General features: G+C 41.1%; 1 protein-coding gene and 1 long non-coding RNA gene across 2 annotated transcripts; one reads left to right on the forward strand and one right to left on the reverse strand.

Annotated features, from left to right (window-relative positions):
- Window positions 1–106: 106 nt before the first annotated feature.
- LOC148850011 (pathogenesis-related protein 1A-like) lies at window positions 107–595 on the forward strand. The gene has a single exon (XM_088944134.1). It carries the CDS (start codon window positions 107–109, stop codon window positions 593–595), a length of 489 nt encoding a protein of 162 aa, XP_088800260.1.
- Window positions 596–2,541: 1,946 nt separating this feature from the next.
- LOC148850012 (uncharacterized) lies at window positions 2,542–6,693 on the reverse strand. The gene is made up of 3 exons (XR_016098913.1): window positions 5,500–6,693; window positions 5,366–5,430; window positions 2,542–5,296 (listed from the first exon to the last, which is right to left on the reverse strand). It is a non-coding gene; the product is annotated as an uncharacterized LOC148850012 (long non-coding RNA).
- Between the last annotated feature and the right edge of the window lie 6,324 nt (window positions 6,694–13,017).

The following is a 13,017-nucleotide window of genomic DNA, read 5'->3' on the forward strand; positions in this document are numbered from 1 at the left end:
TTTCGATTTTGATTTGACCCTCTCAACCTCTCTGGTGTCTTCATGAAGAAGATTGGAAAGCGCCAACGTCTACAATGGTTTGTCATTATATATTGAAGGGCAAAGAATGTTGGTGTTTGGTGTAGACAAAACTATATATGTGTACAAGAGACAGAAAGCAGATGGAGTAATAAAGCAAGTTGCAGTGATGCAATCGTCGTCGGCCCTACTGTTAATCAAAGCATTGTTGTTTGTGGTTGGCTTAGCTCAAGTCCATGTGTCCCTAGGTCAAACTTCTTCCGTAGATTTCCTGAAACTCCAGAATACTGCCCGTGCAAAAGTCGGGGTCGACCCCCTGAGATGGGATCCCAAGTTAGAAGAATACGCTCAGAATTACGCGTTGCAGGTATCAAGAAACTGTAAAGTGGTTCATTCTGATGGACCCTATGGGGAGAATATCTACTGTGCTAAAGGTCTTGCCAACGTAAATGCTGCAACTGCCGTGAAAGCTTGGGAAGACGAGAAAAAATACTACGATTATGACAGCAGTTCTTGCATTGGTGGACACGAATGCAGGCATTTTGTCCAGCTTGTGTTAGTGATACCGAGCGCGTAGGTTGTGCTCGATCAACGTGCCCAGACGACAGTGTTTTTATAATCTGTAACTACGAACCTCCGTTCAATGATCTTATGAACCCTTACTAGGCTTCGTCAGGCCCAGGGTTGGATTTGAATCGACCCTTTAATTAACTGAATTGGGTTCTGTGGGTTCTGAATTCAACCATTTCCTGATAACACCCACCATTCATCAATTCATGACATGGGTACGTATATCGTCAAATCACAATCTTTTAATATATTTATACTCTTTCTGTGAGTGATTATTTCTCATCGCTAGACCTGTTCATGGGCTGGGCCGGGCCGGATTCAGGCCGGGTGGGCTTTTACTCTTCATGAAAATTTGTTAGGCCCGAGCCCAAGCCCGGCCCAACCAACGGGCCTACAATTTGGGCCCGAGTTCGGCCCTGATAAAAAGCTTGAAGTCCGAGCCCGAGCCCGAGCCCGAAGCCCGATTGCGTTCGCCGGTGAATGTGTTTGCCGAAACTGAGTTCACGATGACTATGGTCTGTGAGCTGTGAGCCTGCGACCTGTGATTTTAAGTTTAACAGTGATCAGTTCGCATCAGAGAGAGAGAGAGAGAGAGAGAGAGAGAGAGAGGAGTGAGGACTCATCGCCGGAGTTGTTGCGCTGGTGAACGTTGAATCAGTTAATGATCCCAAACTTGGTCTTTGGCCAAGTTTTGTTTTATCCCAAACTTGGTCTTTGGCCAAAAACCGTTGAATCAGTTAATGATCCATTGACTCAGAATGGGCCGTCCATTCAAACCGTCGACTTGGAAACCGGTGGCTAGAATGGTTTCATTTCCAGATCGTTTTTTAAAACCATGAATTTACCATTTAACCCAATCCATTGACATCCCTTGATGGACATAATTCACTTAACTTAATCTATTTAATTGACTTAATTATTAATACAAATTAACTTAATTCACCTAATAAGTAAATTAACTTAAATGACTTAATTAAACTAATGATTCAACTTTAACATAATTAACTAATTTGACTTAATTAACCTAATTAATTTAGCATGGACAATTGACTTAATTGACTTAACTTATTTAATGGATTGAATTTATTTAATTTTAATAACTTAACTTAATTGACTCATTCTACCTACATTTCACTTAAAATAATATAAAATATTAAAAATTGAAAAGTTATTATTTTAACTTTATTTTTTTAAATACAGTTTAGATTCCATTTAAAAGTGATAAAAATAATAATTTCAATACTACTTTTAAATTTAAAATCCATCTAAAATAATACAAATTTATGTAACAATACATAACCCAAAAATAATATTTGCATTGGACCTAGACCAACTCTCCCTAAGTCCAATTGTCCAAATGTCTTAAGGCTTTACTTTAATTTCACTTAACAAAGTTCATGCATTACAAACAATAACTAAAACGTTAATATTCATTTAAATTTAATTTAAAAATAACAAAAAGAATGCAAATTTATCTAAAAATAATGAAACTTAATAAATATTATTAAAAAATTCAATGAAAATTAATACAACCTTATCAAACAATACATAACACAAGAAGAATGCTTGAAATGGATTTAATCTGACTTAACCCAATTACGAATGGCATAAGACTCCTAGCTCAATTTCTCACAACATATATTGGAGAAGCATCGCATGGGTCTGGGTCTTGACTAGGGGGGTATGATAGTCCCCAGATTAACTTTGTTTTGCGACAAAGATCCCGCTTCACTTCTGGCCGGATTTCAGCACTCTGCCCTTCCCCAATTGTCCATCTGAGGCCAATAGAGAGTTGGAGCTCCTTGACATGTCAAGCATATAATGATTTTGATGCCATCATGGTTATTGGCAAGCTGAAAGTTTCGATAGGTTTTGGCTTCAAAAGCCTTGTAATATTTCAATTATGAATCACCATTTGAAGGATGGTTACCATTTTACCACTGCAAATGTAGAGGCTGTTTTCAATTGCTGTTTATAGTAAAATGTTTTATATGAATTTTCTTCTGAAAATCGGGACAAAATATTTATTTTTACACCATTAAACACTACATAAGCCAAACAGCAAAAAAATCTTACACAACTCAAGAAAAACATTTTTTTAAAGTCAAACTCCATTAATTAAAAAATGCTTATTTGACACTGAACTGATGCCAATTTTCTAATAAACGACAATTAATAAAACCAAAGGGATATACACTAATATTAGTAATGACCAGGTGGTAATGGTCCAATGTCGCTATTTAAAGCAAAGCCAATGCCGCTATAGGTAACCTCTCTTAATAGTCAATACATATGCAACGCCAACGCCAAAGAGGTTTAACCGTTTGAGTCAGATCACAGAGTAGGTTCAAATGAGTGCGTTACGAGTGCGCACTCGAATGAGAGGCGAACACGTCATCTCATTCATCTTGATCACGAATTAACGGACACTTTCTGGCGTGTGCAGGAGATCCGGAGTCTTTCTCTTCTCTGTTACCAGTCGTTCGGCTGATTGAACCGATCACAAAACACGATTTAGCTTTTCCTTTCATCGGCAACCAACACCAACTGTCGCTGGAGGCAACCAACTGGGGATTCAGCCGGGTACGACGATGATGTGATGAGAGACATGGTTATAAGCTTCATAATGGCGGGAAGGGACACAACATCAGCGGCAATGACGTGGCTCTTCTCGTCGCTTTCCCGACACCCCAATACTGAGAAAGATGTTGTGAAGGAAGTAGTCACGGCACTTGGCATCGACGAGCGGAAATTGTTGGATTACGAAGCTCTGAAAAACTTGCCATTGTTGAAAGCTTGCCTCTACGAGTCCACGAGGCTTTACCCTCCGATGGCCTGGGACTCGAATCCCTCCCCCACCTCCCCAAAAATAAAGCAAAACTGCAGAAAAGGCGAAAAGCAGGGAGCGAGTGAAAACGAAGGTCATCATCAACATAAGCAGATCCCGCCGTTCATCTCACTAAGTCGATCAGAGAGAGAGAGAGCGACGGTGGTCTCCGTCTCGGTTTTGGCCATCGTCACATCCCTCCATCTCGTCGCCTTCGGTAGGCGCCGGACGTTGTCGGAGCACAGTAACAACCTACTCTTCTTCACAGGGGCTTCGAACGTCCCTCCATCTCTTCTTCACGTGTCGGACCACAATAAGAAGGATCAAAACGATGAACAGGAAGCCAAAAACATAGTAAACATGTCCCACCCAAATGCTAGACATTATAAGGAAGAATTCAATGAAGAGGGTAACGACTGGGAGGGTTCCAGCTCCTACGACTAATAGCTAGGAGAGTTCAAATCTGCGGCCCACCCAGTCTTTTCCCACAAACGCCCCACACGCACATCATCCGCCACCTATACTTTGACACGAGAGACGCTAAACAGCGCGTGCAGGGCCCCGTTAGCCCCTTCCATTACCCCCAACCAACCCATTGGTTTTTCCCACTTCTCAAAACCCTCTTCTCCCTTTCCTCCCTCTCGAGTGCCTCATCCTGACTGCTTCTCCCTCGCCAGAGCATTTTCTCCTTCTCCGGCACCGGCACTACAACGGCAACCGGCGGTACTCTCCAACCCTTCTTTTCACCTCTTTTTATTTTTTCTTTTTTTTTTCTGATATTTTCGTTTTCCAGATATTAGAGAAACCGGCGGCAGTCATCTTCTCCTTTTCCAGCACCGGCATCTACAACGGCAACCGGCGGTACTCTCCATCCCACCTTTCACCTTATTGTTTATTTTTTCTTCTTTTTTTTCTGATGTTTTCGTTTTCAGATATCAGAGAAACTGGTCTCCTTCTTCGACACCGCCATGCAGGCTTCCATGCCATCCAATTAATAATTCAGGCATACATGCATGCAGGCTTCCATGCCATCCATCTTTTAAATATTTTTGGTAAAACGGGGAAAGCTTTTGCTGCAGTGATCCTTTTAGGGAGTGTTAGCAAAGAAAGAATAAAAAACACCGCCCAAAACATCAGAAGCAAGCAAGCAAGAAGAAGAAGAAGATAAACGTCTCCTTGCCAGGCTGCAATCTCTCCAATCATCCCCTTCTTGTCTCCATTCTCTATCCATCTATGTTCCTCTGGCTCTACCCAATCCTACCCTTTTGCCTTTTGCAACTGCAGTGCCAATACAACAAAACTGTTCTTTAGAATTACAAATCCCCAAAAACAGAGGGCGGAATACACAAACATTACAGAGGAAGAAGAATAGCACCATCTCCCCTTCAGTCGTTGTTTCTTTCTTTGGCCTATACCTCTCAAAATGGGTACTGGTTGGCGGAGAGCCTTCTGTACTTCCATCCCTCGAGACACAGAAAACACAGTTGCAGACAAGCAGCAACAAGCCCGCACTACCAGCCCCAACCCTAGTCCCAGAAGCTGTACAAAGTTAGCCCTTTTTCTGTCCGGCGGTAGCAATCCCTCAAGGCCGCGCTTGAAGTCCAATCCCTCCACCCCGCGCTTGCAATCAGAACCAATTTCAAGCCCCAGCTTGCGGTGCCGAACGACCGCAGCGTCTACTGTGCCACCACCATCTTCGCACGACAACAGTTCCAAGCTCCAATGCAAGACTACGGTGACAACCAAAAGCCGCCGACTATTTCAGGTCTCCAACCCATCGTCTCCCAGACCGCCTTCGACATTTTCCCTCCTTAAAGGGGTTGGTTTCGTACTGGGAATCTTGGTGCCGGTGCCGGAGAAGGAGACCAGTTTCTCTGATATCTGAAAACGAAAACATCAGAAGAAAAGAAGAAAAATAAACAATGAGGTGAAAGGTGGGATGGAGAGTACCGCCGGTTGCCGTTGTAGGTGCCGGTGCCAGAGGAGGAGAAGACTGCCGCCAGTTTCTCTGGTATCTGGAAAACGAAAATATCAGAAAAAAATAAAAAATAAAAAATGAGGTGAAAAGATGGGCCAGAGAGTACCGCCGGTTGCTGTTGTCGGTGCCGGTGCCGGAGAAGGAGAAGATGCTCTGGTGAGGGAGAAGCATTCAGGGTCAGGCGGAGCTGTCGAATGAAGGGTTTGAACAAGTAAATGGGACTTTTGAGGGGTAACGGACGTTCCGTTAGCCTCGCATGCGCTGTTTAGCGTCTCTCGTGTGAAGGGACAGGTGGCGGATGGTGAGCGTGTGGGGCGTTTGTGGGGGAAAAACTGGGTGGGGCGCAGATTTGAACTCTAGCCAAGATGGGTATTTCTGAGATGGAATTTCCCAAGGGATTTGATGATCTGATTGGTCCGAACTGGGTACTGTGCTTTGGCCCCAAGATACCCACCCAGTCACCCACAAGAGTAAGGCATACTGAGATGCAGAACCAGAGTAGAATGAAGGAAATTGAGAGTGGTTAGTATCAGGAAAGCAATACTAGGGATGAAGCAGGAAACACGCCATGAAACAGAAACCCATCCTATGTAATCACCGCACCCATTTGTCCTCTAAAGTCGAACAGCAACATAACCAGCAGCAATTCAAGCACCATGTAGAAGAATAGAGTTTGAACTATAAAATACTTGAAAATAACAAGAAGAAGAATATAAGAATGATCGACTTCAGTGTCTTGGATCACTGAAGTTCTAAGTATTTATAGAACTTCTTTAGAGTTTGGCTTTATATAGGTCATATACAGATAAGATAAAACAGTGAGAGTCCTTGATAGAGTACAGTTAGAAAGCTCATGTTGATCCTAGTTTACAATTGATAAGATAACTCTTATCCTTATCTATCCTAGAATCGAGACTAGATCTGGATCGAATATGGTTATCTCCAACATTATCTCCAATATGCCCCCTCAAATTGAATGACAGGATGTCAAGCTTGGACCGTAGAAGACCAAAACGTGGTGTAGTTAGAGGCTTCGTGAAGATGCCAGCAACTTGATCTTCAGAACAAATGTACTGTATAGATAATTTGTTGGCCAAGCAGAGATCTCGGAGGAAGTGGAAGTCAACTTCAACATGCTTGGTGCGGGTATAGAACACCGGATGCGGAACAAGATATGTAGCACCTAGGTTGTCACACCATATTGCTGGCTTCGAGATAGGGAAGCCTAAATTAGCCAAAAGAGACTGAATCCATAAAACTTCTGTTACGATGTTAGCAAGAGATCTGAATTCTGATTTTGTACTAGAGCAAACAACAGTTTGTTGCTTTTTGGAGCTCCAACTGATGAGATGTCTGCCTAAGTAAACTGCAAAACCTCCTGTAGATTGACGGTTATCCGAACAACTGGCCCAATCGGCATTTGTGAAGGCATTCAGATGGAGAGAAGTAGAGGAAGAAGGGAAATGTAGACTGTGATCAAGTGTGCCTTTCAGATAACGTAGGATGTGTTTGACAGCGGACCAATGTTCATCGGTTGGTGACTGAAGGAATTGAAAAACCTTGTTAATTGAGAAGGAAATATCGGGTTTAGTGAGAGTGACATATTGTAGGGCACCAACAACACTTTGATATTTAGTTGGATCGAGGAAAGGTGTACCAAATGCTTGACTTAATTGCGCTAATGCCGCCATTGGAGAGCTACAAGGCTTGGCTCCTTCTAGTTTGGTTCAATGCAATAAATCGAGGATGTATCATTTCGAGATAGATGAAGACCATCAGAATTAAATTGAGCTTCGATCCCAAGGAAATAGTGTAAAGGACCAAGATCTTTGACAAGAAAAACTGCATAGAGCCTCTGAAGCAGAGAGGTAATAGCAAAAGGAGAGTTCCCGATAATGTTGATGTCATCAACATACACCAATATGTACAAGAGAGTGGAATTACTCTTGTAGATAAGTAATGAGGGATCAGCCACAGAGTTTCGAAAACCCAAATGAAGAAGAGATGAAGTTAGTTGAGGGAACCAAGCACGAGGGGCTTGTCGAAGTCCATATAGGGTTTTTCTGTAATTTGTAGACATAGTTTGGGTAGTCAGGGTGTTCGAACCCCTTGGCTTGACAAACATAGATATCTTCGGCGATAAGACCATGGAGAAACACATTATTGATATCCAATTACCGAATAGGCCACCGGTGAGCTGTTGCAAGAGCTAACATGGTATGGACTGTGACTAGCATTACCACCGAACTAAAAGTATCAGAGAAATCTACATCGGGAACCTGATGAAAACCTTGAGCGACAAGTTGGGCCTTGTATCGCTCCAGAGAACCATCTGATTTTATTTTAATCTTGTACACTCACTTAGTACCTACTACGTTCATGGATGAATGGTAGGGCACGAGGTCCCATGTGCCATCATTTAATAAAGCATCGAACTCTAACTGCATGGTCGATCTCCACTGAGGAGATTTTGTTGCTTTGGCATAAGATTTGGGCTCTATTTCTGAAGAAAGAAAGCTGAGTAGCGCAGCTGGTATGGGATACCGTGTGGTGAGATGAGAGCGAACACGAAGAATGCCATCCATAGAACGTGTAGTCATGGAATGTTGCTAGGTGGGCGGAGGTACTACTGGTGTGTTAGCTAATAGATCATCCATAGTAGGAAAGCGAGGTTGTTTGCGTATTGGAGCTAAAACCAGTGAAGTAGAAGACTATTAGGTTGAACTTGGAGATATGGCCTATGGAGGTGGAACTATAGGAAGAGGATCATGAACATGTGGAGGAACATGCAAGTAGAACCCAAAATTATCTGAAGATGAGAGCAATGGAGAAGTAGGAATGTCGGGAAACAAGTCCTCATCAAAAACCACATGTTGCACAATAAACTCTATGTCCTATTGATGTATGAACGCATCTGTACCCTTTATGAGAGTGACTATAGCCAATAAAGATGCACTATAATGAACGGAACTGGAACTTATGTGCATTGTATGGTCGCAACAAGAGGTAACAAGCGCAATCAAAACACCTCAACATAGAATAATATGGGCCCCTTTGAAATAGTTTTTGAAATAGCGAAGAACCTTGCAAGTAGGAGAGGAAAGTCAATTGATTAAGTAAACGGTCGTCTCAGTTGCATCGGCCTAGAAGGAGAAGGGGAGCTTGGAGGCAGCCAGTAGAGCGAGGGTCGATTCAATAATGTGCTAGTGCAGCCGTTCAATTGTACCATTTTGCTCATGCGTGTGCGGGCATGACAAGCGATGAAAGATGCCTTGAGAGCCAAGATAGGAAGAGAGCTTGCAATACTCTCCTCCCCAATCAGATTGGAAAGAATGAATTTTGGTATTGAAAAATAATTCAACATGCCTCTTAAATTAAAAAAATATATATATCAAAGACATTCGATTTTTGTTCTAAGGGATATATCCAGGAAAATTTAGAATAATCATCAAGAAATAACACATAATAAGAATACCCTTTATTAGGCTTAACTGGGGAAGGCCCCCACACATCATAAAAAATTAACTCCAATGGACGCTGAGACTTATGTGAAGAAGACAGTAAAGACAACCTATGACTTTTACCCATTTGACAAGATTCATAGACTAAAGAATTAGAGTTTTGACCTGAATAAGGTAAACCATACTGAGAAATAAATTGTTGAACAATACGAAGTGCTACATGACCAAGAAGTTGATGCCAACCTTGAAGAGACACCCGTTCACCCACAAGAGCAGATGGTGCAGCTGTTGAACTCTATGAAATGGCGGTTGTTGATGGGAAGTAGTATAACCCTCCTCTATTGACTCCTCGAAGTAGGATGTTCCCCGTATAATCCTTCACAAAACAACAATCTTTGTGGTAGATCTTGTGCCACTCCACCTGGTCATATGAAACTGGCATGCATCTTGGCTCCTGGGACTCTTTCATGGAATTCAAACAATTTCTCTCGCTCCTCAAAAGCCCACAGGGATGGAGTTGATGCTCCCACATCCATAGCATGAGTAGTTGAAGCAATTGAATGATTTGAAATTCGAGTTATTTCACGGAATGACACTCGTATATATTGAGCTCGTAATGGTACCTCGCAATTCAAAAGTTCTTGGGCCATCGTGGAAACATAGATAGGGTCGGCGACGGAACGAACAACGAAACTTTACGACAACTTTTTCGTACACGTTCACTTGCATCACATACACAAGTTCTCTGAACCGTGCAATAAGGTCACCCATAACACGACTCTCCCACTTGAGTTACCTTAGCCCCAGGACTCAAAAAATATATCATTGTCTTTTGTAAACTTACTAATTGATAGCAGATTTTTGCAGATTTCAGGAACATGGCATATATCATTTAGTGTAAAAGAATGCCGATTAAAGAGTAGAGAAGAAGAACCAATATGTTTTATTTGCAAACCTTGGCCATTACCCACTCTGACCTAATCTGAATCCATGTATTCTGACCGATTTTGAATGTTGTCAGCATCATATGTCATATGGTGGGTTGCTCCAGAATCTGGATACCACATAGGATCAAACAACATATTATTGTTGTTGAGAAAGGGAGTGGTAAGACTATTGCTGTAAGCTGCTAGTTCATAAGTTGGCTCATTGTTGTTTGCAAAGACATTTTTGCTTTTCTGTAGTTTAGCGCACCAAGTCTTGGTTTGTTGTAAATATGACAAATAATAGGAGGTGCCTTAACTTGGCCACCATTGAAAAACTGAGATTGATTGAAGTTTTGCTGAGGATTGAAATTTTGAAAATTTTGTTGTCCTCTTCTTCGGCCTCTACCACAGAGCCGGACTTGTTCTGGGTTGATTTATTCGACTAGAGAGGAGAAATGCTTTGGTATTCTAATTTTGTCTGAGGAGAAGAAACCACATCCCACAAACGACAACGACGGGGGAGAAATAGAAAGAAAACCGGTGTACCAGACGACGACGACAGTGACGTCGGAGAAGAAAGAAGAGGTGACGGAAGAGGAGCGGTGGCCGACGTCTTAGTTGCTAGGGTTTATGGTGACTTGTGGGTAACTTCTCTCTTCAAAGTTCAAAGAAGAAGAAAGAAAGAGGGGTTTGTTGTCTTGGCCTTTTGGGGTTCGAATGAATGAAAGGAAATCATTTTTGTGGGCTTGGGCCGAGAGAGAGAGGGTTAGAGCCTTAGAGGGGCGCGGGGGCTAGGCTGCTAGGTCAGGGAAATATAAAAAGTATATATAATCTATAAAAACCGATCAGTTTGATTAACCACCGTTTTTTTGATAGGTTAACTAAAAAACGAACCGATCCTTTGGTTTTTTTAAAAAACAAACCGAAACCAAACCGATTAATTTGATTAACTTAATTTTTTGGATCGGTTTTTCGATTTCTTATGGACACCCCTACCAATATTATCTCCAATAAACAACATTCGTGTGACGAGCGTCCCACGAGAAGGTGGAGACATGAATCCGAGGGCAGCAAACAAAAGATTGTTACAACTGCCTACAACCTACCCTTCTTCACAGAGAGAGTAAAAAAAAGAGGGAGAGGAAGAGGAAGAAGACGTATGGATTAGAGGCCGGATGATTTATCCCTGGCCGCCGGTGGCTTCATCGTTCATAGCGGTTTCGGTGAATTTCTCACTGTTGTAGGTGTGGGAAATAGATCTCGTGTGAAGAGGAAATGAAAGATTTTGTCTTTTGCGTCCGGTTGAACCGGACGGAATCGATTGACAATCAAACCCACGTAACCATTACACAGTCTACGCTCGTTCGACGTGGCCGAACGTGATTGGTGAGTGTACTAGTCCGTTGCACCCACGGGTGCACGCGGACTCGGTTCAAATCATTTCGGAATCGAGAGGGGAGATTACATCTGAGCAGATGTTCAGAGACCAGATGCACAACGCCCATATCGTTATAGGCAACGTGTCTGAATAGATGTCAGAAACAAACTTTTAAATCTAGAACAGGACCCAAATCACTTTAACATGTGTTTTCTCCACGGGAACTATTACAAATTAAGACTAACCAAAGTAGAAAGTGTACACGTGGAACATTTTTTTTTAGCTCCAAACTTTACTCGACGATGAATATCTTAAAACTTTATTAGCCATTATCAAACCAAAAATAAATATTGATCAGGACAGGAGGATATAACCCACCTCGTCCACCAGTTTAATCCATGCCCAAATAAGCCATGACATAATAAGAAAAATCTGGGGAGGATAGATTCCTTTTTGTCCCAAGTGGTCTATGATCTTTGATATGATTCTCTCGATATATAAGACTATTCGTAGGCCAACGGGAATAATAACCCCGTTCGATAGGATATAATATTTATGTTATGTAGACAACATGCACACACCATCAACACTTTCTTTTATTAATTAATTATTATAAATAAAATTTTGTTTTAATTTATCTCCTTTGAAATACCCACCGAGAGTGGTTATTGATTGAGAGAAAATATCTCACCTACAGGAACATGTGTCTGATTCTAGGTAGGAGGAAGCTGTTCCCTATTATTTTGGAGCACCCAATTTATCATGTAATGTTCTTTATAAATAGAGCTCCAAAAAGTGATGTACATGCATATGCTATCAATATTAGTCACTTAAATTTTTTTTATTCTAGCTGACCTCCTCATCTACCTATATACAAGATAAAAGTTGAGTGAAAGTATAACTCCACTTCAGCTTATTGAAAATGTTTTGATCAATGTAATATATATTTTGTAAATAGAAAGGCAAATGATCTGGTTCATAATAGTTAAGTTTATAAAGTGTGTAAGGAGAGAATATGTAGGCGGTTCCAATTCCCCCATAATGGTATGAATGTAACCATGTTTAAAAGTTTAATATAAGTTTTCTTCTAAAAAAATTCACCCTCCCAAAACATTAAATAATATATCAAAACCAATCAATGTGCAAAAATGGATATTAACATAATTCTCATGGGTTTTTTTAAGGTCCGTTTGTATAAATTAATGACACTATCTTGTAAATTTCATGACTCTTATGATCTTTTAAGGTCCATGGGTAGGAAGTTGCGTAGCCATGGTATATTCAATCCCATGGCCGACGGGGACAAAGTTGGAGATGCATATATATTACTTAACAAGACTTTTAATGGTATGATTTTCATTCTTTTAAATGAAATACTTTATTAATTACAAACTTGATTTAACTCTTAGTAATTAACTTAATTTAATTTTTAAAAATAAATAATTTATAAGATAAATAATAAATACCAAATATAAATAGGTTATTATTTATGAACAAAATCTCATTTAATATCATAAATCAAATTAAAAACAAAGATACAAGGCCAAATACGGGGGTCATTCTCGAGGAGGAACATGTACGTTGTTATTCAATCCTGCGATCATGGATTGATCCACACCACGGGCTAAAATCTCTTCAACGGATTTTTCTCGTGGATTAATCCACGCAACTCTCATTCATTGATCCTGTGTTTCACCTATAAATTTTATTTATGTAACCCTTTTTTTTACCGTTGTAGTATACCGCTCGCCGCTGCTTGCCGCTGCAACTCCGACCATCAGTGCTCACTTGCTTCTGCAACTTCAACCTTGCTGCATCAAACTGCCAGCGGTAAGTGCTCCTTCTCCAGCTACCCTTGG

The sequence above is a fragment of the Nelumbo lutea genome, chromosome 5, assembly GCF_056320005.1.
Source record: "Nelumbo lutea isolate HS-2025 chromosome 5, American lotus-T2T, whole genome shotgun sequence".
Classification (NCBI taxonomy): domain Eukaryota; kingdom Viridiplantae; phylum Streptophyta; class Magnoliopsida; order Proteales; family Nelumbonaceae; genus Nelumbo; species Nelumbo lutea.

Excerpts from the sequence above, each read along its gene's own strand:
- LOC148850011 (XM_088944134.1), top strand. The coding sequence starts at position 107 with ATGTTGGTGTTTGGTGTAGACAAAACTATATATGTGTACAAGAGACAG.